Source organism: Lissotriton helveticus, chromosome 7, assembly GCF_964261635.1.
Source record: "Lissotriton helveticus chromosome 7, aLisHel1.1, whole genome shotgun sequence".
Taxonomy (NCBI): Eukaryota; Metazoa; Chordata; class Amphibia; order Caudata; family Salamandridae; genus Lissotriton; species Lissotriton helveticus.
The window spans coordinates 1410725740-1410753209 of record NC_136068.1 but is presented as its reverse complement, the minus strand read 5'-3'; the positions used below and the strand labels follow the sequence as shown (position 1 = coordinate 1410753209).

The following is a 27470-nucleotide window of genomic DNA, read 5'->3' as shown; positions in this document are numbered from 1 at the left end:
GCATATAGCCAGGTTCTGAACTGGGATGGTGCAGTGAGCTAAAAAACGGTGATGGATCAAGCCCTGATCTGTTGACTGGGTAGGAGTGTTCTGATTAACTCAGATACTCTTTCCATCACCACCCCCTTTTTGTAATTAATCTCCACAACGGCCCCCACAACGCTAAGGATGCCTGGCCTCCACCTTGGGGGTGCCCAGGAGTGGACACCTCACAGGGAAAGCCAGGATGGGTTCCACAGCGGTATTCGTACAAGCGCCTTGAGACCCTTGCGGGTGAGTAGTGCGCTATACAAGTATCAATTTACATTTACCTTCCAGCCCATTCTGCTTGCCAAAATTAGCTGCCAGTTATCTTTTAAGAGGTTATAGGTTATAGGTTATATCCCTGTTAAAGCCATGAATGTGTGATGCAAATTTGCCAGTAAAGTATTTACCGAGTAGGTTACACACTAGCTTCTCCAGAAAAATAGTTCATATCTAATACTGGCATTTGAGGACTGTTCTCCATTACTAACTCATCTAGGAGGCCTTCGCTCCCAACCACATTTTCAAGAAACTCCACTACCACCATTGCACTAATGTTGTCCACAAAAGGTGCTTCAAGCAATATCGATTATTAATCGGGAATCTCTAAAACATACTTGTCCACACAACACTGCAAACATGCCTGCAACAACCATGGTGAACTTGCTCAAAGCACAGTATGAACCTCTGTCGAAGTGATAGCATTGAGAACCATCACCTGAGGTATGTTTCTGACTACACAGCAAATAAAAAAACTAATGACTTTGCTATCAAAAGCCACCCAAAATTATGTTTGGCTTCCCTGCCCTCAATCTCGTATGTTTTTCATGATGCCTATCTGATAGACACCTAGCTGCAGATTCCTTAACTGAGATCCCTAGGCGTCAGACTGGATCTGGAAAATGTTTGCAGCAGCATCTCTGCGTGCCAGAGGACGGCGCCACATGACCCCGCCCTGACGTCGATCACAGACGTGACGTCAGCGAGGTCATACAAGTACCTCGCGGCGCGCTGACGTCAGTTTCCTTCTTTTCCGCGTGCAAAACAGATCCAGAGTAAACGTTTCCTCTGGCCTGTTTTCAGGCCCCTTCGACGCTTTGCATCCGGAACAGTGTGCGATGCCTTTGGGCTTTAAAGCGTGTACCTCCTGTTCGCGGCAAATGTCTGCGATGGATCTAATCTTAAGTGCCATTTGTAGAGCGCGCTAACACCAAAGGCTTCCTAGCGCTTTAAGACAGAATGAGTGAGGTTGAAAGCGTGAGCAGTGGAGTTTTAACCAAGGGAAGGGAAGAGGTGAGTTTTAAGCAATTTCCTGAAGTTCAGGAGGGAAGGGGTGGACTTGTTGGAGAGAGGGAGGAGATTCCAAAGCCCGGGAGCCAGGTGGGAGAAGCGGCGACCACCGAATTTCTTGGTTTTAGCTTTCGGGGTAACTAGCAGGTGACGGTGGGCTGATCGGAGGTTGCGAGTTGGACGATGAGGAGTAATTAAGGATTTGAGGAACGCGGGACCGGAGCAGTGGAGGGTTTTAAATGTGAGGCAGGCCACCTTAAAGGCTGCCCTTTGGCCTATTGGGAGCCAGTGCAGTCTATGAAGTAGAGGTTTGGCCGAGTGCCATCTGGGGGTTTTATGAATGAGGCGGGCCGCCTGGTTTTGGACAACCTGAAGGCGGTGTAGCAGGGATTGTTGGAGACCGTAGTAGAGGGAATTGGAGAAGTCCAGACGAGAAAGTACAAGTGAGATGACAACTTGGGTAAGTGCGGCGGGCGGAAATAAGTGGTGAACTTTACGGATCTTCCGGAGCTGGTACATACAAGATGAAATTACCGCACCCACTTGGGCTTTAAGGGACAGTTCGGTGTCGATAATCACTCCCAGACTCTTCACTGATTTGACCGGGACTGGGGAGGGGCCTAGCTCAGAGGGCCAGAACTGTGGGCCCCAGTGAGCATGGCTGAGTCCAGGAAGAAGGAGCTCAGTTTTCCCGGGGTTTAGCTTCAGTTGGTTCCGGTTCATCCAATGTTGGATGTGGATCATAACTGCATGAAACGTGTTGATGGCATGAGGTGAATTGAGCGGGAGGACAATCTGTAAATCGTCGGCATAGTTGTAGACAATGACGTCCCATTTCTGAAGAGAGTGGATCAAGGGCCGGAGGTATAGGTTAAACAGGAGCGGTGAGAGAGAGGAGCCCTGAGGGACTCCGCAGGTCGTGGGGGTTTTGTTGCGGTGTAGGGGCCCAGGCGGACAGCCTGTGTTCTTCCAGTCAGGAAAGACTCGACCCACTTAAGAGCAGTACCCTGGATGCCTGACTGTCCGACACGGTGGAGGAGGATGTTATGGTCCACCGTGTCGAACGCGGCCGACAGGTCCAGGAGTACGAGGGCTTGGGTGAACCCCGCATCCGCATTGCTCCTGAGTGTGTCCAGGACTGCCAGAATGACGGCCTCAGTAGAGTGGGCAGGTCTGAAGCCGGCTTGGTTTGGCTCAAGATGACCGGAAGATTCGATAAAGTTTGACAGACATCGGGTGACATGGGCCTCCATTAATTTTAACAAGTGCAGAGAGTGAAAAGAGCCAGAACGGGGGGTAGAAGATTTTCTGTGAACGTTGCCAAGCTGTGGAACGAGCTTCCCTCGAACTTACAGACAGAATTAGGTATCCTCCTGTTCCGAAAATTACTTAAAACCTATCTATTTCCTGCTTAATGTATCATCATAGGCTCCTGTTTTTCGCCTTCTGTTTTCTCTGTGCCATTTCCCTGAGTCATGAACGAGCGCCGGGATGCCCAAGGGTAACTGTGCGCTATACAAGATTCCAAAATAAATAAAATAAATAAATAAAGACTGGACGAGTGACGGCTAGGGTTGTGAGGAAGCCCTGGGAGTCATATGTACTCCATTTTCGTGAGAAGCCGCCGGGCATCAGAGCAGCAGGAATCCGGCCGACGACCGTGATGGAGGTGTCAACTAAGTAATGGTCTGACCAGACACAAGGGGATATATCTGGCTGGGACAGCGCCAGGTTGCAGGTCCAGATCTGGTCCAGGATGTGGCCCTTGATATGGGTGGGTCGGGTGACCTGTTGGATGAGGTTCAGACTGTTGAGAGACTCAAAGAGCTCTATAGCATGGGGACCGGCGTTGGTGTCATTGAACCAGTAGTTTAGGTCGCCGAAAAGGGCGAAGCTGGAGTGCTGCGTTAGTAGATTGGACAGCTGTTCGCTCATGAGGGTAGAAAAGGATGGCATTGGATAAGGAGGCCGGTATAAGAGGTGGAAAGTGAGGGCACCGGTGTCAGTTTCCACAGTAATAAGTAAGTTATCCACCTCAGGGAGTGGGAGGGAATAAGAGGAGATCGAGTTTAGGCGCTTGGATATAATGGCACACCCCACCCCCGGGCCGGTCACCGGGGCGATCGGCATGGAGAATGTAGTAGTCCGGGGGGAGGGCCGCCAAAATGTCTGGGAGGGACTCTAACGTTAACCATGTTTCAGTCAGCAAGAATATGTCAGGGTTGTTGTTGGATAACAGAATGTAGATGTCCTCATAGTGTTTTACTAGAGAGCGGGTGTTCAAATATGACACCCTAATGGAGGTAGAGTTCCTGATCGGTTTGACTGAAGGTGAGCGTCCGCGTGGGGGGTGTAGAGCAGGGCTCGTCAGGCCGGCTGTGTGTATACGGCGGTTGGTATTAGGAGACAGCGGGGGGGCAAAGTGCTGTAGCTCTCGGAGGGATTGTGACGAATATGAGGTGAGGCGGCCAGCGGGGCTTGCCCTAAGGCCCGGCCTGGCGCAGACGGGCTTCCCTTTGGCGCGCAAACGGCACGCCTGCTGCGCTCGCCCTCTGCGCCTCCGAAAGATACACATTATTTATAGGTGTGGAGGGGCGGCATCAGGGGGCGTGGCCTCAGAAGGGGGTGTGGCCTCCGCCCTCGCCGAGATGGCGGCAGGGAGAGATTGTTTGATCTGGGGGCCGCGGCAGCGCTGGATCCACTGCGCGATCGCAACAGGAGCAAGTAAGTGCCAAGTGCAACAGAGTAAAGTGACAATCAGTAAAAGTAAAGTTTTTTTAAATGGATCCACACCTTATCTGCATGTGGCGTCTGGGCGAACACCACGACTCGACGGATTGCGACACCTGCCACCAACTCGAGCTGAAGTGTCGGCGGGAGCGCCGGATAAAGCTACTCTTGACTAGTCTGTCCCTGTCAGTCGTCACGGCCCCCAGCCTACTCTTCGGCAGGTCCCAGTGGCAGTGGGTTCCGTTTGCGGCGTCTGTCGCCGTCTGGGTCCTGTGTGCGTCGCTCGCCTCCTCCTGGTAAGTCCCGATGCATGTCGCCGAGGTCCTCGACCTCCCTTCCTTCTGTTGTTGGGTGTACTAGTTGCCTGATTTCTCCTGACGTGTGCCCCCGGGAGTCGTCCCTCCCCTATCCGCCTTTTTCGGGCGCGGGTCGACTCTGACCCAGATGGAGACCTATGCTGCGGCCTTGCAGGCCTCTCTTGGGTCACCTCCTCTCCCTGGGAGGGTCTCCGGAGGACTCGCCGGTGGGCTCGGTCCTGCGCTGACTGAGCTCCTTGCCTCCAGGGATGGTGGAGATATGGCGACGTCCGGGCCCGGCCCGGCTGTGTCCCCCTTTTTGACCCATAGGACCCCTACCGCGCCGCATAGTCCAGTGGGGCTCCTTGTTGCGTCGCAGATGGTTGGTGGTCCTGGCTGCTTGGCTCAGTCCACCTTGACCTTCCGGACAGTCAGCTGCCTTTTCAGAGGCTGGTTCGGCGCCGTAGGCATGCCGCTCCGGCTCCGCTCCTTACTTCGGAGTCAGAGCCTGTCTTGGTTGAGGCTATGTCGGCGCTGGCACAGCGCCGTAGGCTTGCCTCCCAGGCTCCTCCACCTTTCCCCTTCGGAAACGGTACTTGTCTTAGTTGAGGTCGAGTCTGCCGGACAAGGCAGAGTCTGCACCGGCCGAGGACGCCCTGGCACCGTCTCGAAGCCTGATCATTGACTCCTCTCCGGAGGCTTCCGGAGGGAGTTTGGCGTCACCGGATCCGTCCTTTCCTCCCCCCTGATCCCTCCCGCCCCCGCCCACCTCCCCCGCTCCCCCCATCTTCTACTCCCCCTTGGAATTTTTGGCTCCGGCGGCCTCCCCGCCTCCTCAGGATCCCTATCAGGACCCTCATTCATCAATGGGGCATCCTTCATTTGGACATTGGTCTCATCCTCCATTCATCGGACAACACTCTGTGGGTGGGAGGCTCAGTTTACAGCCCTCACCCATGGATGAGTTACTGTCCCCTCCTCGGAGGGCTACTGAGGCTGGTGCGGCATTTATACGAGTTGTTTCCTTGGCCACCCGTGTTATGAGTATGCAGCCCCCTTCAGTCCCCCTGCCTGTTGACCCTTTGTTGGGTGTCCTCCAACTTGGTGCGGGAATGTAGAGCCGCTTCTGCCTATCAAAGCTTCTCTTTATGATGCCCACCTGGGCTCTGCCGGCGTCCGGTGATCCGGTGGCTCGTTCTATCATCCACCGCCCTGCTCCAAATTATCCAGTTTGCTTATTTGTTCATCCAGACGTTCAGGGGGTTGTTATGCAAGCTGCTTTAACTCTTTTGCCGCAGCTGCTGCTTCATCCCTCCTGGGAGTCCAGATGGCTGGAGTCGTAGGGTCGTAATATTTTCGTCTCCACTAGTACAGCTCTTCGCTCAATCAATACAGTGTGTCTTGGCTGGGGCTACTTCTGCCCTTTGGGACTCTGCCGAGTCTCTTCTATCTTCCATCTCTGAGGGCGCTCGTGTTGACCTCCTTCGTCTTATTCATGACGGCTGTGATCTGGTGGAATTTACTATACGCTCGGCCCTCGATACCTCAGATTTCTTAGGCTGAGCTATGGCTGGTTCGGTTGCACTACTACACCATGCTTGGTTGCGGGATGGCGTCTTCCTCGGAGAATATCCGTGAACTCTTTCTTGACCTGCCCTTTTGATGAAGTCCTTTTGTTTGATACCCACGCCGATTCATCAGTTCAGCGCCCCCTTGCTGGCTTTCGCCCTCCCCCATAGGTCTGTACTAAGCAGGTCTCAGGTTGTCATATCCTGGGGTGGTTACCCTTTTATTTAGGGTTCACCAGTTGGACTACGCGTTTTTGGGCTGGCAGTAAGCCTACTGTGGCGTTGTTCCACAGGTTGTGTTCTGTCCTCTGACTGTGGTTTACCCTAAGAGGTGTTCCCCTGTTTTTCTTGGGGGCGTGATATACTCCAGGTGGGGTACCTGTATGCTATTGTGTAGCTCCGCTCTGCGGCAGGCAGGCGTGGAGGTCCCTTTGGGCGCTCTACGTCTATTGACGCCATTATCTTACTGTTTGGACGGTTTTCAGTGTTCCTTCTGGCACTGCCTCCTACATGCAACAGGTCTCGCTTTGCTTGCGCCTTGTGTGTGTTCCTCATTCTCCTCTTCTAGAGGTTTTTCCTTGTACTACTATTTTCAGTGTATTTCAACCCGCTTCAAACTGAGGCTGCCTCCTGCCACAGGTGTATTAGGCGGTTTCCTTCTATAGCACCCGCAGCTGCATGGTCTCGTGGCTCGCCCCTTTTGAGATTTTGATATTGATATATATATATATATATATATTATAATATATACACACACACACACATTGCCCGTTTGGTAACCCTTTTTACACACCTCCACCTCTCTTCGCTTTTGCAAGGTCTGGTTCTATATTCCCGTTTTTCGGGGAGCATTTGGGTACCTTGTACTCAAGCTTGCCATCGTTCTGCTCGACAGTGTTTTTTCTTAGCACGTTTATAGTGCACTTCGGTGCCTTTTCCTGCATCTTCGGCAATGAGCGTTCCGGGGTTCCGCTCCCTGGGGTGGGCATCCGCTTCTGGATGCTCTTTTGTTGGGGTTCTTGTCTGTCCCGTTAATGTACTGCATAGTTCCACCCTTCTGTGGGGGTGCATTTCCCCTCCGCGTCGGAGGTGGTGGACTGGAGATCTGGTGGTGTTCTCAACAGCTATGCGTGTTCTTCTTCACGGTTCCTATAGGCACCTTCAGTGCCTCGGATGCCACACCCTTCGGATGTGTTCTTTTCCTTTGGGTCTCACCCTAATCTGTGTCTGGTGTGCCTGCAGGACTGCTCCTCTGATGAAGGTTGGCAAAGGTGCTGCGCCCTGAGTCTGTCTCCTGTGGGTGCGTTCTCCCCTTGGCCTTCAAACTGCCTTGTTGGGCAGTCCTGTACTCTTCTTAGCTAGGCCACCTTGTTGTCGCCCTAGCTGTGTGCTATATGCATGTTTTCGTTGTGGTCCGCCTCGGTGTGCTTCAGAGAGGTGGTGTCCTCCCCTGTCGCCTTCTTGTGACTAAGTGTGCACTTGGCGTGTCTTATGTTCCCGCCTGTACTTCAGAGACGTTGCTCAGTTCCTGCCTCTTGCCCTTAGCTTCCTGGATGCTACCTGTCCGACCTCCCTTGCCTGGGCTCGCCTGGTAGGCTCTGGCTTTGGTTTGTCAACTTAGTGCACCATTGAGCTCTGGGAGTAGTTCTTCCTCTCTTTGGTATGAACTTTCCTCCCTTTGTTATGAACTCTCTCTTCCGTTCTGGGATATGGCTTAGTGCTGTTTCTAAATCTCATACTCACACAGGTATGGTCTTGTGCCATTCTGGCAGTCTTGTGATACCTTGTCTCCCGTTGTCCTTTGCTCTTCCGAGCTGCTTGGGTTGCTGACTTACTGCACCGCCACAGCTTTCCCCATAGTCCGTCACTCTGTTGCCGGCTCAGTGCTATCGGGCACTTTCTGTTCTGTCGCAGACCCACCTTCCCCATGGGGTACGGCTGTGGTATCTATTCTAAGTTAAGGAATATGCAGCTAGATATCTCTATCAGATGTACGAGTTACTTACCTTCAGTAACAATGTATCTGGTAGAGACGTTGTCTACCCGCAGATTCCTTAACGCCCACCCATCCTCGCCATTCTGCGAGGACCTTGTCAGGTGGACTTCTCCACTTTGCCTCCTTTCAGTTGGCACTGGTCTTCATCCAAGGTGCTCAAATTGATGCGACCCTTTTAAGGATTGACATATGCAATCACCTCCCTCCAGTTGGCTTCTTTTCATGTAGAGCGGTGCCTTATGCTTCGCCTTCACCTGGAGATTCTTCTTACCTTTCTCTGCATTCCTCCACCTGGTCCTTACAGTGTGGGGTCTTCTCCTGTTGCTTTCCCTCCCTCCCGCAACAGGGAGTCTTTTACAGTCGTCTTCTTGGGATTTGCTGGGCTGTGCTTCGGCCTTCCATTACTATAGGGGAAGTGCCATTCTAGTAATGCCTTCTTGCAGTAAATTGTTTTTCTTCCTGAGCTCCGCCGTTGTTGGCCTGCACATTTCTGCGTTGTAATAACAGTCTACCTTTTTTGTCTGTCGAGATATTCTTCCTTTGTTGCTCAGTCTCTAGGGAGGGTCCACGCTTCGCTTGCGGGGTTGTTTCTCAGAGCGATACTCTACCTTTACTTCTTGGTTTGTAAGTAGTCCGTGTCTGATACTGTCATTTATGATGGTGTTACGCACCATCCTATTTCTTTGTTTCGTGGATTTTTTCCTCCTTCCCACACTGTTCCCATACTTTCACAGCTTTGTTGGTGGCTCAGCGTTGTGCCGCGGAAAAGTTTCTCCAAAGAAAACGGACGTCAGCATGCTGCGAGGGACTTATATTACCTGGCCGGCGTCATGTCCGTGGACAACATCAGGGCGGGGTCGTGTGACGTCATCACCCGGCGCGCAGAGGTACTGCTGCAAAAATTTTCCGGATCCAGTCTGACGCCTAGGGATAATTATAAGTTAAGAAATCTGCGGCTAGACAACGTCTCTACCAGATACATCGTTACTGAAGGTAAGTAACTCGTACTTTTATTACCTTCATTATCAGTTGTCTGAAACCTTCAACAAACCCATTCTCCTTACTGCCTCCTCCACCATAGTAGAAATATGTACCTTCTAGCTACCGCTTGGCTTGTCCCAAGGCTAACCTTTTCAGATAGAATTTCATCCTCTGACCACATTTTTCCAGCCTTAACCCATGAAGGCATCATCAGCTACAACACCTTTTTGAAGCTCATTTGGATTTTCTTGTCTTGAGCACCTTCATCAGGCTCTTAACCAACAACTTGTTTATAGAAACTTAGCATCTGCATTACACAACCTAAAACACTTCATTTTATATGAATATTCCTTCAATTTGTGTTGCCACTAATCAATCAATCATAACACTTGTATAGGGCACTACTTACCCGGAAGGGTCTCAAGGCGCTTGGGAGGGGGGGCAGGAGGGGGGTCCGTTACTGCTCGAACAGCCAGGTCTTGAGTTGTCTCCTGAAGGCGAGATGGTCCTGGGTCAGCCGAAGGTGGGTGGGGAGGGAGTTCCAGGTCTTGGACGCCAGGTAGGAGAAGGATCTGCCTCCGGCGGTAGCTCTTCGGGTGCGTGGTACGGCGGCGAGGGCGAGGCTGGTGGATCGTAGCTGGCGGGTGGGTGTGTAGAATGTCAGGCGGTCGTTGAGGTACATGGGGCCCATGTCGTGGAGAGACTTATGTGCGTGGGTGAGGAGCCTGAACGTGATCCTCTTGTTGACGGGGAGCCAGTGCAGGTCCCTCAGGTGGCCGGAGATGTGGCTGCGTCGGGGGATGTCCAGGATGAGTCGGGCGGAGGCGTTCTGGATGCGCTGGAGTCTTTTCTGTAGCTTGGCTGTGGTTCCGGCGTAGTCCAGTCGGCTGGTGACGAGAGCCTGGGTGACCGTCTTCCTGGTTTCGGTCGGGATCCATCGGAAGATCTTGCGGAGCATGCGAAGGGTGTGGAAGCATGATGAGGAGACGGCGTTGACTTGTCTGGTCATCGAGAGGGAGGAGTCCAGGATGAAGCCCAGGTTGCGTGCGTGGTCCGTAGGTTTGGGTGCGCTGCCCAGGGCGGGGGGCCACCAGGAGTCGTCCCAGGCGGAGGGTGATGGTCTCATGATGAGGACTTCCGTCTTGTCCGAGTTCAGTTTCAGGCGGCTGTTCTTCATCCACTCGGCGACGTCTTTCATCCCTTCGTGTAGGCTGGTTCTAGCGGTGTTGGGGTCTCTGGTGAGGGAGAGGATCAGCTGGGTGTCATCGGCGTAGGTGATGATGTTGAGGTTGTGTTGGCGTGCAATGGTTGCAAGAGGTCTCATGTAGACGTTGAAGAGGGTGGGGCTGAGTGATGATCCTTGCGGAACGCCGCAGATGACTTCGATGGCCTCGGATCTGAACGGGGGGAGGCGGACTCTCTGGGTTCTTCCGGCGAGGAAAGAGATGATCCACTCCAGTGCCTTCTCTTGGATGCCGATGTTGTTGAGGCGTTGAACTAGGGTGCGGTGGCAGACTGTGTCGAACGCTGCAGAGAGGTCCAGGAGGATGAGTGCCGCTGTTTCCCCGTTGTCGAGCAGGGCTCGGATGTCATCGGTGGCTGCGATGAGGGCGGTCTCGGTGCTGTGGTTTGCTCTGAAACCGGACTGCGAGGGGTCGAGAGATCCGTTCGTCTCGAGGAAGGTGGCAAGCTGTCTTTTGACGATCTTCTCGATGACTTTGGCAGGAAAAGGGAGGAGCGAGATGGGGCGGAAGTTCTTGAGGTCGGTGGGGTCCGCTGTTGGTTTCTTCAGTAGGGCGCTGATCTCGGCCTGCTTCCAGCTCTCCGGGAAGGTGGCGGTGTCGAAGGAGGTGTTGATGATGTTCCAGAGTTGGGGTGCGATGGTGGAGTCGGCCTTGTTGAAGACGTGGTGGGGGCAGGGGTCGGTTGGAGATCCGGAGTGGATGGTGTTCATCGTGCGGGCTGTGTCTTCGGTGGTCACCGTGGTCCAGGTGCGGAGGGTGGCGGTGGGGGGCATTGGTTCTCCGGTTGGGTGCGTGGATGGTGCGCCGAAGCTGTTGTGGATGTCGGCGATCTTGCGGTGGAAGAACGAGGCGAGAGAGTTGCAGAGATCTTGAGATGGAGAGATGTCGTTGTTGCCGGTGCTGGGGTTGGAGAACTCCCTGACGATGCTGAAGAGTTCCTTGCTGTCGTGGGTGTTGTTGTCCAGTCGTTCCTTCAGTGATTTCTTCTTGGTGGTGCGGATAAGCTGGTGGTGCTTGCGGGTGGCGTGTTTGAGGGCGGTCATGTTGTCAGTGGTCTGGTCGAGGAGCCAGGCTTTCTCGAGGGTGCAGCAGGTCTTCTTGGAGTCCTTGAGTTCGTCGGTGAACCAGGAGGCCTTCTTGCTTCTGGGTCTGCTGGGAGGGTTCTTCAGTGGTGCGAGGTCGTCGGCGCAGGCGGTCAACCACTGCGTGAAGTTGCGGGCTGCTTCGTTGGGGTCCGTTGTGCTGGCGGGTGGGCTCTGGCTGAGGGAGGTGGTGAGCTGGTCGGCGGTGATCTTGCGCCAGCTCCTGTGAGGAACCTGTTGTGGGTGGTGGTGGGTCATGGTTCTTCTGAAGCTGAAGTGGACGCAGCTGTGGTCAGTCCAATGGAGTCCGGTGGAGTGGCTGAAGGTGATGTGCTTGCTGGATGAGAAGACGGGATCAAGCGTGTGGCCGGCGTAGTGGGTGGGGGTGTTGACTAGTTGCTTGAGTCCGAGGTTGGGGAGGTTGTCCAGCAGGGCGGCGGTGTTGCGGTCCTTGTTGTTCTCCAGGTGGAAGTTCAGGTCCCCTAGGAGGATGTAGTCGGCGGAGGGGAGGGCGTGCGGGCTGATGAAGTCGGCGATGTCTTCGCTGAATCGTGTGCGTGGTCCCGGGGGTCTGTAGACGAGGGTGCCTCTGAGCGTCGTCTTTGGGTCGGTGTGTATCTGGAAGTGGAGGTGCTCGGCGGCGGAGAAGGTGTCGTTGGAGTCGGTCGTGATGCGGATGGTGTTCTTGTGGATGATGGCGATGCCTCCTCCGGTCTGGTTGACGCGGTCCCTCCTGATGATCTTGTACCCCTCCGGGATGGCGATGGCGATGTCGGGGGCTGAGGAGGCGTTCATCCAGGTTTCCGTGAGGAAGGCGATGTCTGGTGATGTTGTGTCGATGAGGTTCCAGAGTTCCACGGCGTGCCTGTGGACGGAGCGGGTGTTGAGCAGGATGCACTTGAGGTGGTTTCTGCTGGTGCTCGGCTTGGCGGGTGTGGTGCAGGTTCGGAGGCAGGTGAACTTGCAGATTTTGCAGGTGAAGGGTCCGTGGGTGCGTTTCGGGGTGGCCCGGCAGCAGGCGGGGTTTCGGCCGGCATCGAGTGCGTTGAGGGCGGCGGCTTCGTAAGTCAGTCGGGTCGTCTTGCATGGGCGGGGGCCAGGGGTCCTGGCGCTGGGCGCGGGCCAGGCACGGACGGGCGCAGATGGGCTTGCCTTTGGCGCGCCTTCGGCGCACAATCGACGCGCCCACTGCGCATACGTGGGGGCGACATAAGAAGGAGCCGGGAGGGAAGAGCAGCTGGGTGGCGGGAGCGGGGCGGCGAATTGGCAGGAGGGGGGCGGGGCCGCAGGTAGGCAACGGCGGGAAGGAAGGCAGAGGGCGGCTCAGCGGCGGCTGGGTCGCCCTGAGAACAGACGCTAGGAGAGGGGAAAAAAAGAAGAAAACGAGGGCAGCAACAGGCAGAGAAGGGCACAGCTAGGAGAGGGGAAAAAACGAAGAAGAAAAACGAAGGCAGCAACAGGTGGCAAAAGGGCACAGCTAGGCAGCTAGGAGAGGGGGGAAAATACGAAGGCAGCAACAGGCAGAGAAGGGCACAGCTAGGCAGCTAGGAGAGGGGGAAAAACGAAGAAGAAAAACGAAGGCAGCAACAGGTGGCAAAAGGGCACAGCTAGGCAGCTAGGAGAGGGGGAAAAAAGGAAGACAGCAACAGGCAGAGAAGGGCACAGCTAGGCAGCTAGGAGAGGGGAAAAAACAAAGAAGAAAAACGAAGGCAGCAACAGGGCACAGTTGATGGAGGCAGTAGCAGGGGTGTGTGGGGGCAACCTCGCCTGGTTACAGGTTTATCAATCGTATCTTCTCGACTGGCTCTCTTGGTGGTGCACACTTAAATCAGTACCTTGAGATCTGCTTGGAGTACACTTTCTCTACCATTTTAAGGGGCTGTTAGCAACCGAGAAAACACGAACACCACATTAACAAGTATTTTGAGTAGGGTTGTGTGGGGCTACAACATGTACTTTCACACTCCAGTGTTGGTGCTCCGAACCAAACTCTGGCATCATGTGTGAGAAAGACAAATCTTGTAGAACCATGTCAGAGCCTTAATTTACGCAACACCATTAAAATATTCGATCAGTTGTAAAGCATGGTTTCAGATCTCTTGCCTTGCATTGCTTCACAAAACAAGGTAAGAACTATTTTTATAGACCCAGAGTTATCTACAGGTGGCTTCTTGTTGCCATTAGACATACTTTATGAACACTCATGCTTTTATTTAAATAAACCAGCAGGCAACCAGTAGTCCCCACAGGATGTCAGTTATGGGATTACCACACATTGTCTCCTTACATCACACCCTAAGGTTTTAATTTCCACTGTATGACTAAGCAAGGCCCCACGCTCAGGAACTGAGATGCAGGGAATGTCAGTGGGATGAATAGATGACAGAGGAAGCAATGTGCCTCCTGTGCGCTATTTTGTTTCCAGTACTCCTATATGGTTCCTTTACCTTAATTATGAAATGCATGGAGCATGCCTACCAGTGTACTCCTGTACTGTATGACACTATTTTTATTTTTTTATTTTTTTTATTTTCACTGTTCTCGATCATTCTTTAATTCTTTTAGTACATTTTGCATGTTCTTCAATTAGCCTATATAATCCAGCAGAATATCAAGTGCAGTGTTTAAGAGCGAAGGTTGATGCTTCTCTATTTATCTGGAAACAGCTAGGGAAAAGAATGAAATCCGAAACAGCCCTTCAAAGTCACCTGGCACAGTTAGCCCGAAGACAAAGTCACCCAAAGCAGAGCAGCAGTTTTCTGAGCAAAATGAAGCCCCTGCGGAAGAGAAGACTGAATCTCATGGAACCACACGTAATATAAACATTTCTGCTTTTGTAAGCAAAAACTATCTATTGTATAAACAATAAAAAAAAAAAAAAAAATAGCAGTCCTGCAAAGTCACTTCCACAACAAGCATTGGCATAGCCAATAGGTCTCGTCTTTGAGACCTTATAAGTATTTAGTTATCCAGCACAATATCCTTGGTGCAACAACAACAAATGTTGCATGGCTAAACACTTATAAGGTCCCAAAGGCGAGACCTATGGGCTATGCCAATGCTTGTTAGACCTGTCACTATAAGGACATTTACATGTTACTGACGTGGCATGTCCCATCTTAATCCTAATGCTAATGAGAAAAGCGCCTATAGCGGGTAATGTGTTATGTTGGCAGAACTATGTGTAAAGCCGTATTTATTGCGATTAGTATCGCCTGTGTTTTGTATTGCCTGGGAAGGAGGGGGTTAGCAAATCTAGATGTTTGCAAGATGGGAGAAAGTTGTATGTGGGATGCCTGTGTAAGAAACTATTTTCTTGTCTATTACCGATGCAGATGACTCGTGGAACAGTGCCGGTATTACATTATTTCAGATTTATAAGGAGAGGCCGCTACAGGAGAGCAGTAAAGGGGGTACTGATTCCCATATCTTTATGTGGAGATAGGGTTCGAACCAAAATCGGTGTTTTTTTTTTATGGCGAGGAATTTAATGAATAAACACGTAGTTTTGGTATCCGAGCAAGTCTTCGTGTAATGAGCACTAAACTGCCCTTCCGGTCATTCGAGAGAACACAGCAAACTCTACCTTTCATGACCTCCACTACTGCTTATTCAGGCACTCCTTAATTCTTTTTGTTGCTATCCTCTTTCATAGACAGCCTGTTAAATGTCTTGTAGAATCTCAGCTGTATCTTAAGTTTTTTCAATTTTGGCTAATGTTGTGATGTTAAGATTTGGAAGACCGCAATCGCTGAAAAGCTTGCAGAAATGTGAGACCAGAGCCTTAGCAAGTGTTAATTAGAAATCCCTTCATCTGCTCAGTGGGAGCATTCCATAAAATGTATATTAGTCTCAGATAATGCTCTGGCTGATACACTGAGGTTAGGTGCTGTGGGATATATTTAGGAGGTTATGACAGTAAAATATGCATAAACAGTAAAACCAGGCAACACAAGGATATTCCCAAATGACCCAGATATCAGTTCGGTGTGCCCAGGTGTGAAGAATGCCAGGCCAGGAGAGACCTTGAAATTGCGAAAGTAGGTAATTGAGGGTTACCTTACCCAGCAATGCGGGTGCCAGGGTACAGGGCCCCTAAGGGTGGCACAATAAGTGCTGGAGTCCTTAGGGGTTTGATCTGGTCACCATGCCCTGGGTACCTAGGGTACCGTTTACATGGGGCTGACAGGTGGCCAGAGATGCCAATTGGGTTTTAGTTTCAACACTGTTTTTAGGGAAGGAACACAGGCCCTGGGTACCTGGTTGGCAGGAGCCCAGGGCACACTCAGTCAAATCACATCAGCAGTCAGAAAAAAGTGGGGGCATACCAATGCAAGAAAGATGGCACTTTCTTACACACGCACCCCTGACAGACTCCCTTTTTGATGTCAACTGAACGTGTTCATTCAACTCTCATACCAAAGCGGATCTTTGCAGAGCTCGTTGAGTACAAGTGTCTAAGGAAATTGACCATAGTGCAATCGTCACCATTGAAGTGATGATAGACCAAAGTTTATCATGAACAACACCGTCAAATGCAGATGTCAAGTCGAGTTGTAAAAAGACCTGCATCTGTTCCAGGTGCACTTGTTGTAATTTGGCAGCGATCGGGGTTAGCATTTAGCTGAAGCCATCTTGTATTCGGCAGCCATCTTGTTTGCCATGTATTCACCATGTGCTCTGTCCTACCTTGCTGTCGTTTGCTCTTGTACTCTGCTTAGAGACAGACTATATTTAGGCTCTGCCACTCTGCACATGCGCAGAAGAGACTGTGACTGTTCATGCACCTGTCCTTAGTGTGTAACTGTCAGGGTGTTTACTAGAATTAGGAATTGCTAGCTCCTCCCACTTGTTGATTGTGCATTTCTGTATGACCTTTTATGTATGTAACCCTTCTGATCTGTGCTTGTACTGCCTTCTTTTGAGCCCCTGTGTGGGCATAAAAGGACCATGCTCCTTCTGTTCAGTGTGCTACCGAAGGGTGTTGTGTGAATTGGTTTCACCTCATGAGGTTTATTAATTGAAGCTTTGTTTTATATTCCATTTTCCGTGCCAACTTCTTTCCTGTTGGTCTGAGGACTTGTGCTGAGAAGGGCGAACCCCTAGCACTGGTAGGCCTGGCTGAGGCCCACATCGACAAATTGGCGCCCAACCAGTGGGGCTCATCGGCGACTCGGATGCCCGAAGGAGTGGTCGAAACGAAGGATTGGAATCTCGCTACGGACAATCATTGCCCTAGGAGACCCGCGTCTTGGCAAACCACAGCGTTTTTCCTCTCTTTCTGCTCTGACCGACCATCCAGGTGGTGCCGGTCCTCAACTGAGATCTCTTCTGTTGATTCGCCATGCAGTGACCGTTTGGTCGATTTTAAGAACTTGGCAGTTGGAATCTGGACACCAAGGGATTGGTAAGGGTCGTTATGCAACACTTGCTGTTGGTTTGATACCAGTGATTGGTAAGATCGTTTTGTGCGACTTACTGTTGGTTTTGGAATTTGTATTGGCCAATTTTGGAAACTGTGATGTGTGTGTATATATATATATATATATATGAAATGCAATTTATATAGGCAGGTAATGAGGAGAATTTTCTCTGTTTTGACTAAGATTTGAACGGCGCACCGTACAAGTGCACTTTAAGCGCTACTTGGTGTATAATACTGCATATTCTGCACTATTCTCCGCATGCCTTTTTCTAGCACACTTCGTAGAATGTGTTGCTTTTGTGGCGGTACCAGTTTGAGGCTTGATGAAGTACAACTGCCCCCCCCCCCTCCCGAATGGGACGCCTAATAGGGACTGTTAGATCTGGGGGTCTCCAGTTGGCAGAGGTAGGTACCACTGTCCAAATAGGGACCCTTGCTTCTGGTCAGGGCAAGGAGATAACCCTCTGAGATAACCCCTGCTCACCCTCTAGGTAGCTTGGCACGAGCAGTCTAGGCTAACCAGAGGCAATGCGTAAAGTAACACAGTGAAAACACCACAAACTGACTCCACAACAGTTTAGAAAAATAAAGGTATTTTAATCTAAACTACACAAGACCAAAACGACAAAAATCCAACATACACAGTTCAAGAATATGGTTTGAAAAGAGTTCTTAAGGTTGCGATAGAATTCTCTACGTTGCAATAGAATTCTCTACTGATGCGTGAAAAGTTCACAGATGCGTCACGTTTACTCACAGTACCTTTTAGTTGCAACAAAGTTCCAAAAAAGCAGAAGCTGGTGCGGTGGAAAACAAGCGATGCGTTGCTCCTGAGACACTGGGGAGGCGTTTGCCACCGCCCCGCTGCAGCAGCGGGCGTGTTGCGACGAATCCGGTCTGTATGGGGAGGAAGGCTGCTTGTATGGATTCCGGTGCGTAGGTTCCGTAGGAAGTCTGTTCTCGCAAAGGCACGATGCGACGATCTCGTAGGGGCTGCGACGATCTCCGGGGGGACGATGCGTGGTCCAGCGGTGATCCTCTCTCTCGCAGCTCCTCGATGCGATGGTTCTGCGACGATGCTCGCAGCGACGTGATGCGGTCCGCAAGCAAGCGGTGCGGCGTTCTCACCCAGCGACGACAGGCTCTGCGACGACTCTCGCTGCGATGTTCGATTCTCCCGCACCGGTCTGGTGCGTCCCGCAAACGAAGGATGCGACGTCTCTGGCAGCGGCGTCAGGCGCTGCAACGATCTCTACCTCCGTAGCGGCGGGAAACTTCTCGCACTGTCAGGGATACGCTCCGCAAGCGAGCGATGCAACACTTTTCAGTTTCCAAAGTCTCTCAAGCTTAGTTTCCAGCTTCCCAGCACAGGTACAACTTCCAGAGGCCCCACAACTGGATCAAGCACTCTAGGAAGGACAGAACTCAGCAGAGTTCAGGGAAGCTGGGGGTGAAGTCCTTTTGTTCCTGGGACTTCAAAACAGAGAGCCAGCTCTACTCAGGCCCTTGGAGATTCCTTCAAGACAGGGGACACAGCTCAGCAGCAAAGTCCTTCCCCTCTCCTTGGCAGCAAAGCAACAGGTCAGTCCGGCAGAGCAACAGCAGGACAGTCTTCCTTCTTCAGTTTCAGCTTTCTCCTTGGCAGAGGTTCCTTCTTGATTCCAGGATCTAATTTTCTGTTGTCAGGGGTCCTGTACTTATACCCCTAAAGTCTTTGTTCTCTCTGTGCGTGTGGGCCCTGAGCCCGGTCTGAACCAGTTCTGGGTGGCTCCTGAGCACTTTGTTTTGCTGGCTGCATCTTTCCTTTCAGAGTGAGGGGCAGGGTCCTCAGCCGCCCAGCAGGAGGTGGAGCCAGCATTGGGGAAGGCAGGCACAGCCCTATTCAGGCCCAGGTGCTAACTCCTCCCACCACTCCAGTTGCAATTGCAGTCATTGAGCCTAGTGCTGACTCATCCAGCCTCCTGGGGAATCCCCAGCCCCTGTCACTCTCAAACCAGACAGTCCATACACAAACAGGCCCAGGCACACAGAAGGGTCAGACAAGAGAACAGCAACTTTCTAAAAGTGCTGTTCTCAAACACAGGATTTAAAAACAACCTTTCCTAAATGATGTGTTATTAAATTCTGAGTTCAGGGATACTAGATACTTATGTCCTATCTTGTTCCTATGGGAAGAAATGCTGTTAAACACTGTAGCCAGCATCCCCAATGTTAATCTATGGAGCAAGATAGCCTTACAGTAGTGAAAAACGAAAATGGCTGCCATTCACTACCAGAGCATGTCACCTGCACTGGTACATGCTCTACCTTTTATATACACTGCACCCTGCCCAGGGGGGTACCTTGGGCCTTCCATAGGGGTGACTGATGTGCACAAAAAAGGGAAGGGTTAGGCCTGGTCAGTGGGGACACTGACCAGGAGGACATGGCAGTTCTAAACTGCACACAGGCACTGCAGTGGCAGGCCTTAGACACTATTTCAGTAGTAAATGTTTTTATTGAAGAAATCAACACAGTTCAGGCATCAACAATCACGATCACTTGTCAAACAATCAGCAGAGCTAGGGCGCATGTTCATCAGAGGGCAAGGTGTGCAGCGTATAGTAAGTTCAGTTATACACAGCAAGCCGCCTACAACCCAACCGGGCCGGCCGCGTTTCAAAACATTGCAACGTTAGTCGGGGTAGCTCCAACTCCTGTCTCCAGCCCGTGCCCTCCGACGCTGACGTAAGGCACGGCTCATTTCCGACACTCAACCGTGCAGATTGTCAACACACTATTAAACTATCAACCCCTCTTTAAACACCCCACCCCTCCCATCCCTCCTGTACCCAGCCCTCCCGTTATCCCGAACTCCAAGCCCACCCCCCACCCCCATGGCCCTCCCCCCCCCCCACACCTCCCCCCCAGGTGTTCCATGGTTTCATTCTGGCAGGTCACACCCCATTCTGTCCCCGCTTGGGGCCCGGCTTGGCGTTCCCCTCCGTGGGGGCAATCTCCGTCAACCTCAACAGTCGAAGATACCTCGGGCAGGTGACTTCCACAAACTCTGAGGACAGAAGGGCTAGAAACGGCTGCCAAAGTTCCGCATACCTTGCCCCATCCCCCGCTTTGTACAGGGAAAGTCTCTCCATACCCAGGACCATCCACAGACGGTGGAGCCACCCCTGATATGCGGGAACGTGGGTCGTGCGCCAGTGAGCGACAATGTTCTGTAGCGCCGAACCCAGAGCTATGGCTATCAGGCGTCCCCTCCGCGAACGTAAGGGGTATGTCAGTGCATTTGGGAGCCCTAGGAGGACGTAGGACGGGTAGCGCGGGATTTCAGTGTCAAAATGTTTATCCACGTCATCCAGCACTTGGCGCCAGTAATCCTGCAGTAAGCTGCATTCCCAAAGAATATGCATGAGGGTGCCCAATTGTCCGCAACCTCGCCAACACAGGGGGTCCTTGTTACTATCCATCTCATACAGCCGTTCTGGGGTGTAGTACCAGTAGGTCACCACTTTCGTTAGAGTATCCGTGAGCCCCATATGATACGCCGAGTGTCGTGCCCTATAGTATATACCCTCCCATTCTTTATGGGTAAATGTCCTTTCCATCTCTCTCTCCCAGCGCGCCCTACTCGCACTGTAGTTGTGTTGGTGCTTGAGTGTGAGCATTTTGTATAAATCGGAGATTAGCTGCTTGTCCGACTTGCGGGTAATCAACCAATATTCGAAATGCGTCAGTCGCCGATCCGCGTCCGGTCTCACCGTGTTGCTGAGGGCCCAATGCCTGATTTGAAAATAGTGGAGTCGCTCAGTTTCCGGGAGGCCAAAGTCCTGGCGTAGTTGCGGAAATGGGATTACGCCTTCGGGCCCGTATATCTGGCATAGGGAGCGGCAACCTGCCGACTTCCAACGTTCGAAGGCCTTTCCGTCCATTCCCGGCTGAAAGTCAGGGTTATCAAGAATGGGGGTGAGAGGTGAGGGGGCGGTCGTGAGACCGAGCTCCACACCTACCCGATCCCATATCTCAAGCGGGACTCGTGTAACGTGGGAGGCGTACAAGTTGCGGGTCCTGTGCATTTTGCGCATAAACAGGATCTCTTGCAGCGTGCGCCCTGCCACTGCCTGATCTTGGAATAACCAGTGCTTCCCGGACTCCCATTGTACCCATTCCGCCAGGAAGCGCAGTTGTGCCACCTGGAAGTAGGAGGCCAAGTTTGGAATCCCGATCCCCCCTTGTTCCGGCGCGAGCATCGCTATTTGGGCTTTTAGGCGTGGTTTCTTCCCGTTCCACACAAATTGGGAAATATCCGACTGCACCAGTTTAATCCAACCTGTAGGAGGGGCGAGAGGTATAGTGCGGAAGACATACAGAATCTGGGGAAGGATCGTCATCTTGATCGCCGCAACCCTGCCCAGCCAGGACAACGGGTAGTGTTTCCACTGTCCTAGCTCTTGTCGAACTTTCTGCCGGAGACGGGTGTAGTTGACCTCCACCGTGGTCTGAAGGGAGGCCGCCAGTTTGATCCCCAGGTAAGGAACCAACTCCGCAGCCCATCGCAAAGGGAATTGGGCCTGTAGCGTGGCACGCGTATCCACTGCCAGTGATAGGTCGAGGGCCACCGATTTTGTCAGGTTGACTTTGAAGCCCGATACTCCTCCGAATGTCCAGGACGGCCATGCAAGCAGGGAGGGAAGCTCGGGGATCGGCGAGTGATAACAAGACGTCGTCCGCGTATAGACTGATGACATGAACGTCAGCCCCGAATTTGATGCCTCTAACTTCCGGGTCTGTTCGAATGAGCTGTGCCAACGGCTCCATGTATAAGGCGAATAGGAGAGGGGACAGCGGGCACCCCTGCCGTGTGCCTCTCTTAATCTGGAACCGCGGGGACGACAAGCCATTAACCCTAACGGAGGCCGAGGGAAATTTATAGCAGTTAAGTACTCTGGCCCGGAATTTGGGACCCATACCAGCCTTCAGGAGGACCTTCTCAAGATAGGGCCAGTGAACCCTATCAAAGGCCTTTTCTGCGTCGATGGCTAACAGCAGATACTCGCCCTGCGTGCGGGATGCCTTCTCAATGAGATGGAGGGCCCGCTTGGTATTGTCAGAGGTCTGGCGCTCGGGGATGAAGCCCGCCTGATCCGGTTGTATAAGGCCCCCCATGTAGGGGCTCAGCCTAGACGCGAGGATGCTTGTGTAGAGTTTAAGATCGACATTTAAAAGGGAAATGGGCCGGTACGCCCCACAGTCAGTAGGATCTTTGTCGGGCTTGGGTATGACCGCGATGGACGCTTCGAGCAGGTCCCGGGAGATCGCCCCGTCCTCTGCAAACGAAGTATAGAGTCTGGCCAAAAGAGGTGCAAGTTGAACGCAAAAGGTCTTGTAGAAGCTCGCCGGGAAGCCATCCGGCCCCGGCGCCTTCCCGAGTTTGAGCCGTGAGATCGCTGAGATAACGTCCTCTGGTCTGATGTCTCTCTCCAGGTTATCCACTTGATCTTGGGTCAAGGTTGGTAACGTTATCTCTGCGAGAAAAGCCAGTTCCGCCTCTGGGTTAGGCGGGTCTGCTTCATAGAGAGTGGCATAAAAGTCGCGAAAAGCTTCCGCTATTGCGCGGTCACCGCTGACCCTAGTGCCATCAGGTCCCTTCAGCTCCTTAACTTCACGTTTCTGGGCCACCGTGCGTAGCTTGTGTGCCAGAAGGCGCCCGCATCTATCCCCCCCAGTGTAGTAGGCATGTTTCAGCCGTAAAGCTGCATACTCCGCCCTGTCGATGTCCAGAGCTGCCAGTTGTTGACGGGCAGCCCGTAATTGGCGCCAAATTCTCGGGGCTCACGTCCTTCTATGGATTTGCTCGAGCTCTCTGGTCTTTTGGGTAAGTTCGTCCCTCTTGATCTGGCGGTCTTTGTTTTCCGCAGAGGAAAGCGATATAAATTCACCCCTCAGCACGGCCTTGAGCGCAGCCCATTGTGTAGCCAGCACCGTGTCCCCGTTACTGTTGTAGGACAGGTAGTCTTTTATGGCGTCTTGAATTCTAGTGACCGTGTCTGTCCTATGAAGCAAAGAGTCCCGGAGGCGCCACACCCTGCCCAAACGCGGTTCTCGAGGCCCTTTTAGGGTGATCGTGACCGGCGCGTGATCAGATAAAGACGCGGTCCCGATTTCTGCATTGGTGACAAGTGGGCGAGCGGCAGTGGAGACAAGCAGGTAATCTAGGCGTGCATATGTCCTACGCGCTGCTGAGAAGTGCGTGTAGTCTGTTTCGCCTGGGTGAAGCTCGCGCCACGCATCCTCAAGCCCAAAGTCCCTCAAGCGGTCCAGCCCCGACGGAGACAAGGCACCCACCTGGCTAACGGGCTGACAGGAGCGATCTAGCAAGTTGTCTAGGACTAAATTCAAATCGCCCCCAAGCAGAATGTGGTGGTCCACCGTGTCAGTCGCATCTGTAAGTGCGGAGTGTAGGAACCTTTCCTGGCCTTCGTTTGGTCCGTAGATCGAGCCAATCGTGTAATTCAGACCCCCTAACGCAAACCTGTAAACCAGCAACCTGCCCTCAATTTCTGCCATCTTACCCAAAACCTTACCCTTGAATGTGCGCGCCACCAGGATAGCCACCCCGGCCTTCTTTTCGGTGCAGGAGGAGAAAAATTGTAGTGGGAATTTACTAGAATGGAGGCGGTGGCAGTCCTTAGCTAGGAGGTGCGTCTCTTGCAAGAGGCAAATGTCAGCCTTGGAATGCTCTAGAAGCAAGAGTACCGCCTTACGTTTCACCGGGCTATTCAGGCCTCTCACATTGAGAGTGAGCACAATCAAGTCACCCATTGTTGTCCAACGAAGTAAAGACTATCAGCTGACCCTCAATGCCACGCCCCATGCCCGTAACAGCAGGCCCATCCCCCTCCCTGCAATGCCGCCATTCCCACCCCTGCAGCATCGGCACTTCATGCATCCAGTCAACCACGAACCTTGGAACCCCCCCTCCGCATGCCCAACCTCAAAGAACTCACCCAACCCCCAAGGCCCCACCCCCCTCCCCCCCAACTGCAAACCATCAATGTGTGTCCAAAAGAAAGTCATAGTCTCTCATCCAGGGATGAAAAGTAGAAAATTGAAGTAAAGTAAGGTAGTCTTACTTGAGTGTCCGTGAGTCTGTCTCCCGCCAACGGCCAGAAGGCCAGAGCGGACATGTGAATCAGGCAATGTCTTGCGACTGTCATCCTGTAGGGCCCGAACCACCATCCGTGGCCACGGCGTCCACCGCGGCGCGCTGACCCGCTGCAATCTCCGTCGCTGGGGGTTTCTTAACTCGTCTCCTACGACGCTGTTGGCTCCATTGTGGCCTCCTCCCCTCGGTCTCTGGCGAGGGCCCCCGGTCTTCCGCGTCCTCTGTCGGCGTTTCAATGCCAAGCAGAGAGCAAGCTTCAGCCACCGACCGAAGTTGGTACTGCTTATTTTCCAGCTTGAAGATCAGGCGGAAGGGGTAGCCCCAACTGTACGGAACACCCTTCTGCTGTAGGAAGGAAGTGACCGGCTTGAAGAGCCGGCGCTTATGTAGCGTGAGCGCAGCCAAGTCCTGAAACAGCAGCGGTGATGTGCCCTGAAAGGCTATCGGGTGCGTCTGGCGCGCTTTTTGAAGAATTTCCTCCTTAGTGCGGTAGTCCTGAACACACACCAGGATGTCGGGCGGCGGAGCCGTCGCCGCACGGGGTGGGCCAGTCCTGTGGGCTCTGTCAAGCTGCAAGGACGAGTCCAGCGGCCTCCCCAGCACATGGTTGAAGAGTTCTCTGGCGTAGCGAAAGGCGTCCTGAGTAGCGTCAGACGTGGCAACGTTGCGAATACGGATGTTGTGTCGCCTGGAACGATTTTCCAGGTCTTCCAGGTGAAGTTGCAGATCCACCTGTTGATCATGTAGGCGAATGATCTCCTGTTGCTGAGTCGAGAGTTCCGTCTCCCGTTCGTCGCCCTTGGCCTCCAAGTCTGCCACCCGTTCCCCTATGCCGTCCATTTCGCGCCGCACCTCCCGAATCTCGCTGGCGAACTCAGCCTTAAGGGTTTGGATGTCATCCCTCAGGGTGGCGAAGAGGGACTCCAGGAAGGCCTTTGTAATGGGTTCCGAGCCCTCCTCCAGGACCCGCTCCGCCTTCTTCGGCGCTGGGGCCAAAGTATCTTTCTGCGGAGGGGATTGCATTTTGGCGAACGTCTCCTTCACCGTCTTGCCGCGGACATTCCTCCGTTTCGGTGGCCCAGGCGCCCCCTCCTCCGCTGCCCCCTTTCTGGTCGTTGGTCGTGGTCCGCAGCGAGCCCGCCACCAGCCGAGGGGCCCCCCGGCGTTACTTCCTCTCAATCGCCCCTCCGCTAGCCGCGGCGCAGTATCGCTGCGCATCTCTCACGACCTCCGTGCAATTCTCTGTGGAGGGCCTGTGTGGTGCCCAAGCTGTGAGGATCAAGGCCCCCGAGGAGGGAAGGAAGTCTTGGCCGCGGGGGCCGCGTGGGGTAAAAGAGTTCCCGGCGCGGTCCCCTGACGCAGTCGGTAGTGCTTCCTTGGTGTTGCCCCCTGGTTGGCGCTACCCGGCACACTGGGAGGGAGGCAGGCCCGCCCAGACTCTTCAGGGCCGCTTCTGGTAGGGTGGCGAGAGATGCCCCAGGGACGGGGCCCCCACGGGGACCCCAACAGTTCAGGGAGAGGTAGGGCCCCGCAGACCCCGGGTCGAAATGCCCACCGGGAGGCTCGCTGCCCAGTCACTCCGGCCGAGCTCCAGGACCGCCTCAGCGCCGCCTAGCGTGCCCAGGGCCCGCTCTCACCTCTGTGCGCGCCTCGCTGCCGTTCTCCGAGGTGGGCGGGCCGATGCATTCGTCTCCCCGACAGGACAGCTTCTCTCGCTCCGCCGGACCTCAGGCGCCTCTCGCGGGGGGTCCCGGACCTGTATCAGCCACCAAACGTCCGTGGATGGGACCCGTCCCAGGGCCCTGCAGGTGCGCCCTCCCTCGGCCGCGTCCTCCGCCGCACGACGGCCTCGTTGCCACCCAGTGGGGGGGATGGGTGCTCCTCTTCCCTCGAGCCGTTACTTTGCACCGCGTCTGCCCACGGCGACGATGGATGCCTCCTGTTGGTCCGCTCCGTTGCTGAGACGGCTCCGGCAGCCCCTGACACCGACTTCGGTCGGAAAAGGCGCCGGAACCGGTGCCGAATACAGGCCGTTGGCAGGAGCTGAGGCGAGACACGTCCGCTCACTCTGCCATCTTGGCCACGCCTAGACACTATTGTAGGGCTACTCCTGTGGGTGGCACAATCAGTGCTGCAGGCCCACTAGTAACATTTGTCATCACCAGCCCTGGCACACCCAGTGCACTTTACTAGGGACTTCATGGTGATACAAATATGCCAAACATGTATATCCAATCAGAATAGCAATTTACATTGGGAGCACTTACACTCTGGCACTGATCAGCAGTGGCAGAGTGTCCAAACCATCTAAACCAGCAAAAACGAAATCCAGCACAGCATCAACAATACAGGAGGTAGAGGCAAAAAGGTAGGGGAAACCACGCCAAAGATGCCAGGTCTAACACGTGTTCCCTCCAGCTGAAAGTGGGGAGAACTGCCCACCCTCTTGGGTGTTCTCTTCACTAAGCCGGAAAAACCTGGACAGACCATTAGCATTGGCGTGTTCTGTGCCAGGGCAGTGTTCCACCGTGAAGTCTGTTCCCTGTAGGAGGATGGACCACCTCAACAGTTTTGGGTTCTCACCCCTCATTTGCATTAACCATCTGAGGGGCCTGTGGTCGGTCTAAACACGGAAGGTATGCGGCGCTGAATTCCTCCAGCCCGGACAGTACCTGGTTAACCGTCTCTGGAACGTGGCAGGGGCATTCTTCAACCCAAAGGGCATGACTCGGAACTGGAAGTGCCCCTCTGGCGTTGAAAATGCTGACCTCTCTTTGGCCCCATCAGTTAAGGCAATCTGCCAGTACCCAGAAGTCAAATCAAATGTACTGAGGTACTGGGCAGCTCCCAACCGATCCACGAGCTCATCAGCTCTGGGGATGGGGTGAGCGTCAGTCTTCGTGACCGCATTGAGCCCGTGGTAGTCCACGCAAAACCGGAGTTCTGGAGGGCCACCGGGCGTAGCAGCTTTCTTGGGCACCAAGACCACTGGGCTAGCCCAGGGGCTGCTGGAGGGCTCAATCACCCCTAGCGCCAACATCTTGGAAACCTCTTCCTTGATGCTGGCCCTGACCTTGTCAGCTACCCTGTAAAATTTGTGTTTCACAGGCAGACTTTCTCCAGTGTCCACATCATGGACGCACCAGTTGGTGACACCTGGGGTCAGGGAGAACAAGGAGAACTGACCCAACACTTGGCGACAGTCCCTCTGCTGCTCTGGGGTCAAGGTGGGCGAGAGGACCACACCATCCACTGACCCATCTTGCTCCTTAACTGGCAGGAGGTCAGGGAGAGGATCACTATCCTCTTCCATTCCTCCATCTTTTCATTTCTTCCTGGCTTATAGTGTGGGGTAACTTATAAGTTACCCCACACTCCTCCCACAGAGACTTCATGTACTTAGAGATGAAGTTGGTACCCCGGTCGGAGACCACCTCTCTGGGGAACCCCACACGGGAAAAGATCCCCATCAATGCACGGCCCACCACGGGTGCTGTTATTGTCCTGAGAGGGACTGCTTCCGGGTACCGGGTTGCATGGTCCACCAAGACCAGGATGAACCTGTTGCCTAAGGCTGTCTTGGGGTCCAGGGGCCCTACTAGGTCTATGCCCACCCGCTCGAAAGGGGTGCTCACTACTGGGAAGGGTTGAAGGGGTGCCTTCAACTTTGTTCCA

The 27470-nt window shown here is 53.4% G+C and overlaps 1 protein-coding gene across 2 annotated transcripts in view; it reads left to right on the top strand.

Moving 5' to 3' along the window:
* The window catches only part of ELAC2 (elaC ribonuclease Z 2), a 397407-nt gene that overhangs the window by 115798 nt on the left and 254139 nt on the right, over positions 1 to 27470 (top strand). For both annotated transcript variants that reach the window (XM_078654722.1, XM_078654723.1), the window contains exon 7: positions 13878 to 14024. In XM_078654722.1, the coding sequence (XP_078510848.1) occupies positions 13878 to 14024 (147 nt within the window). The remainder of the gene's footprint in view (positions 1 to 13877; positions 14025 to 27470) is intronic.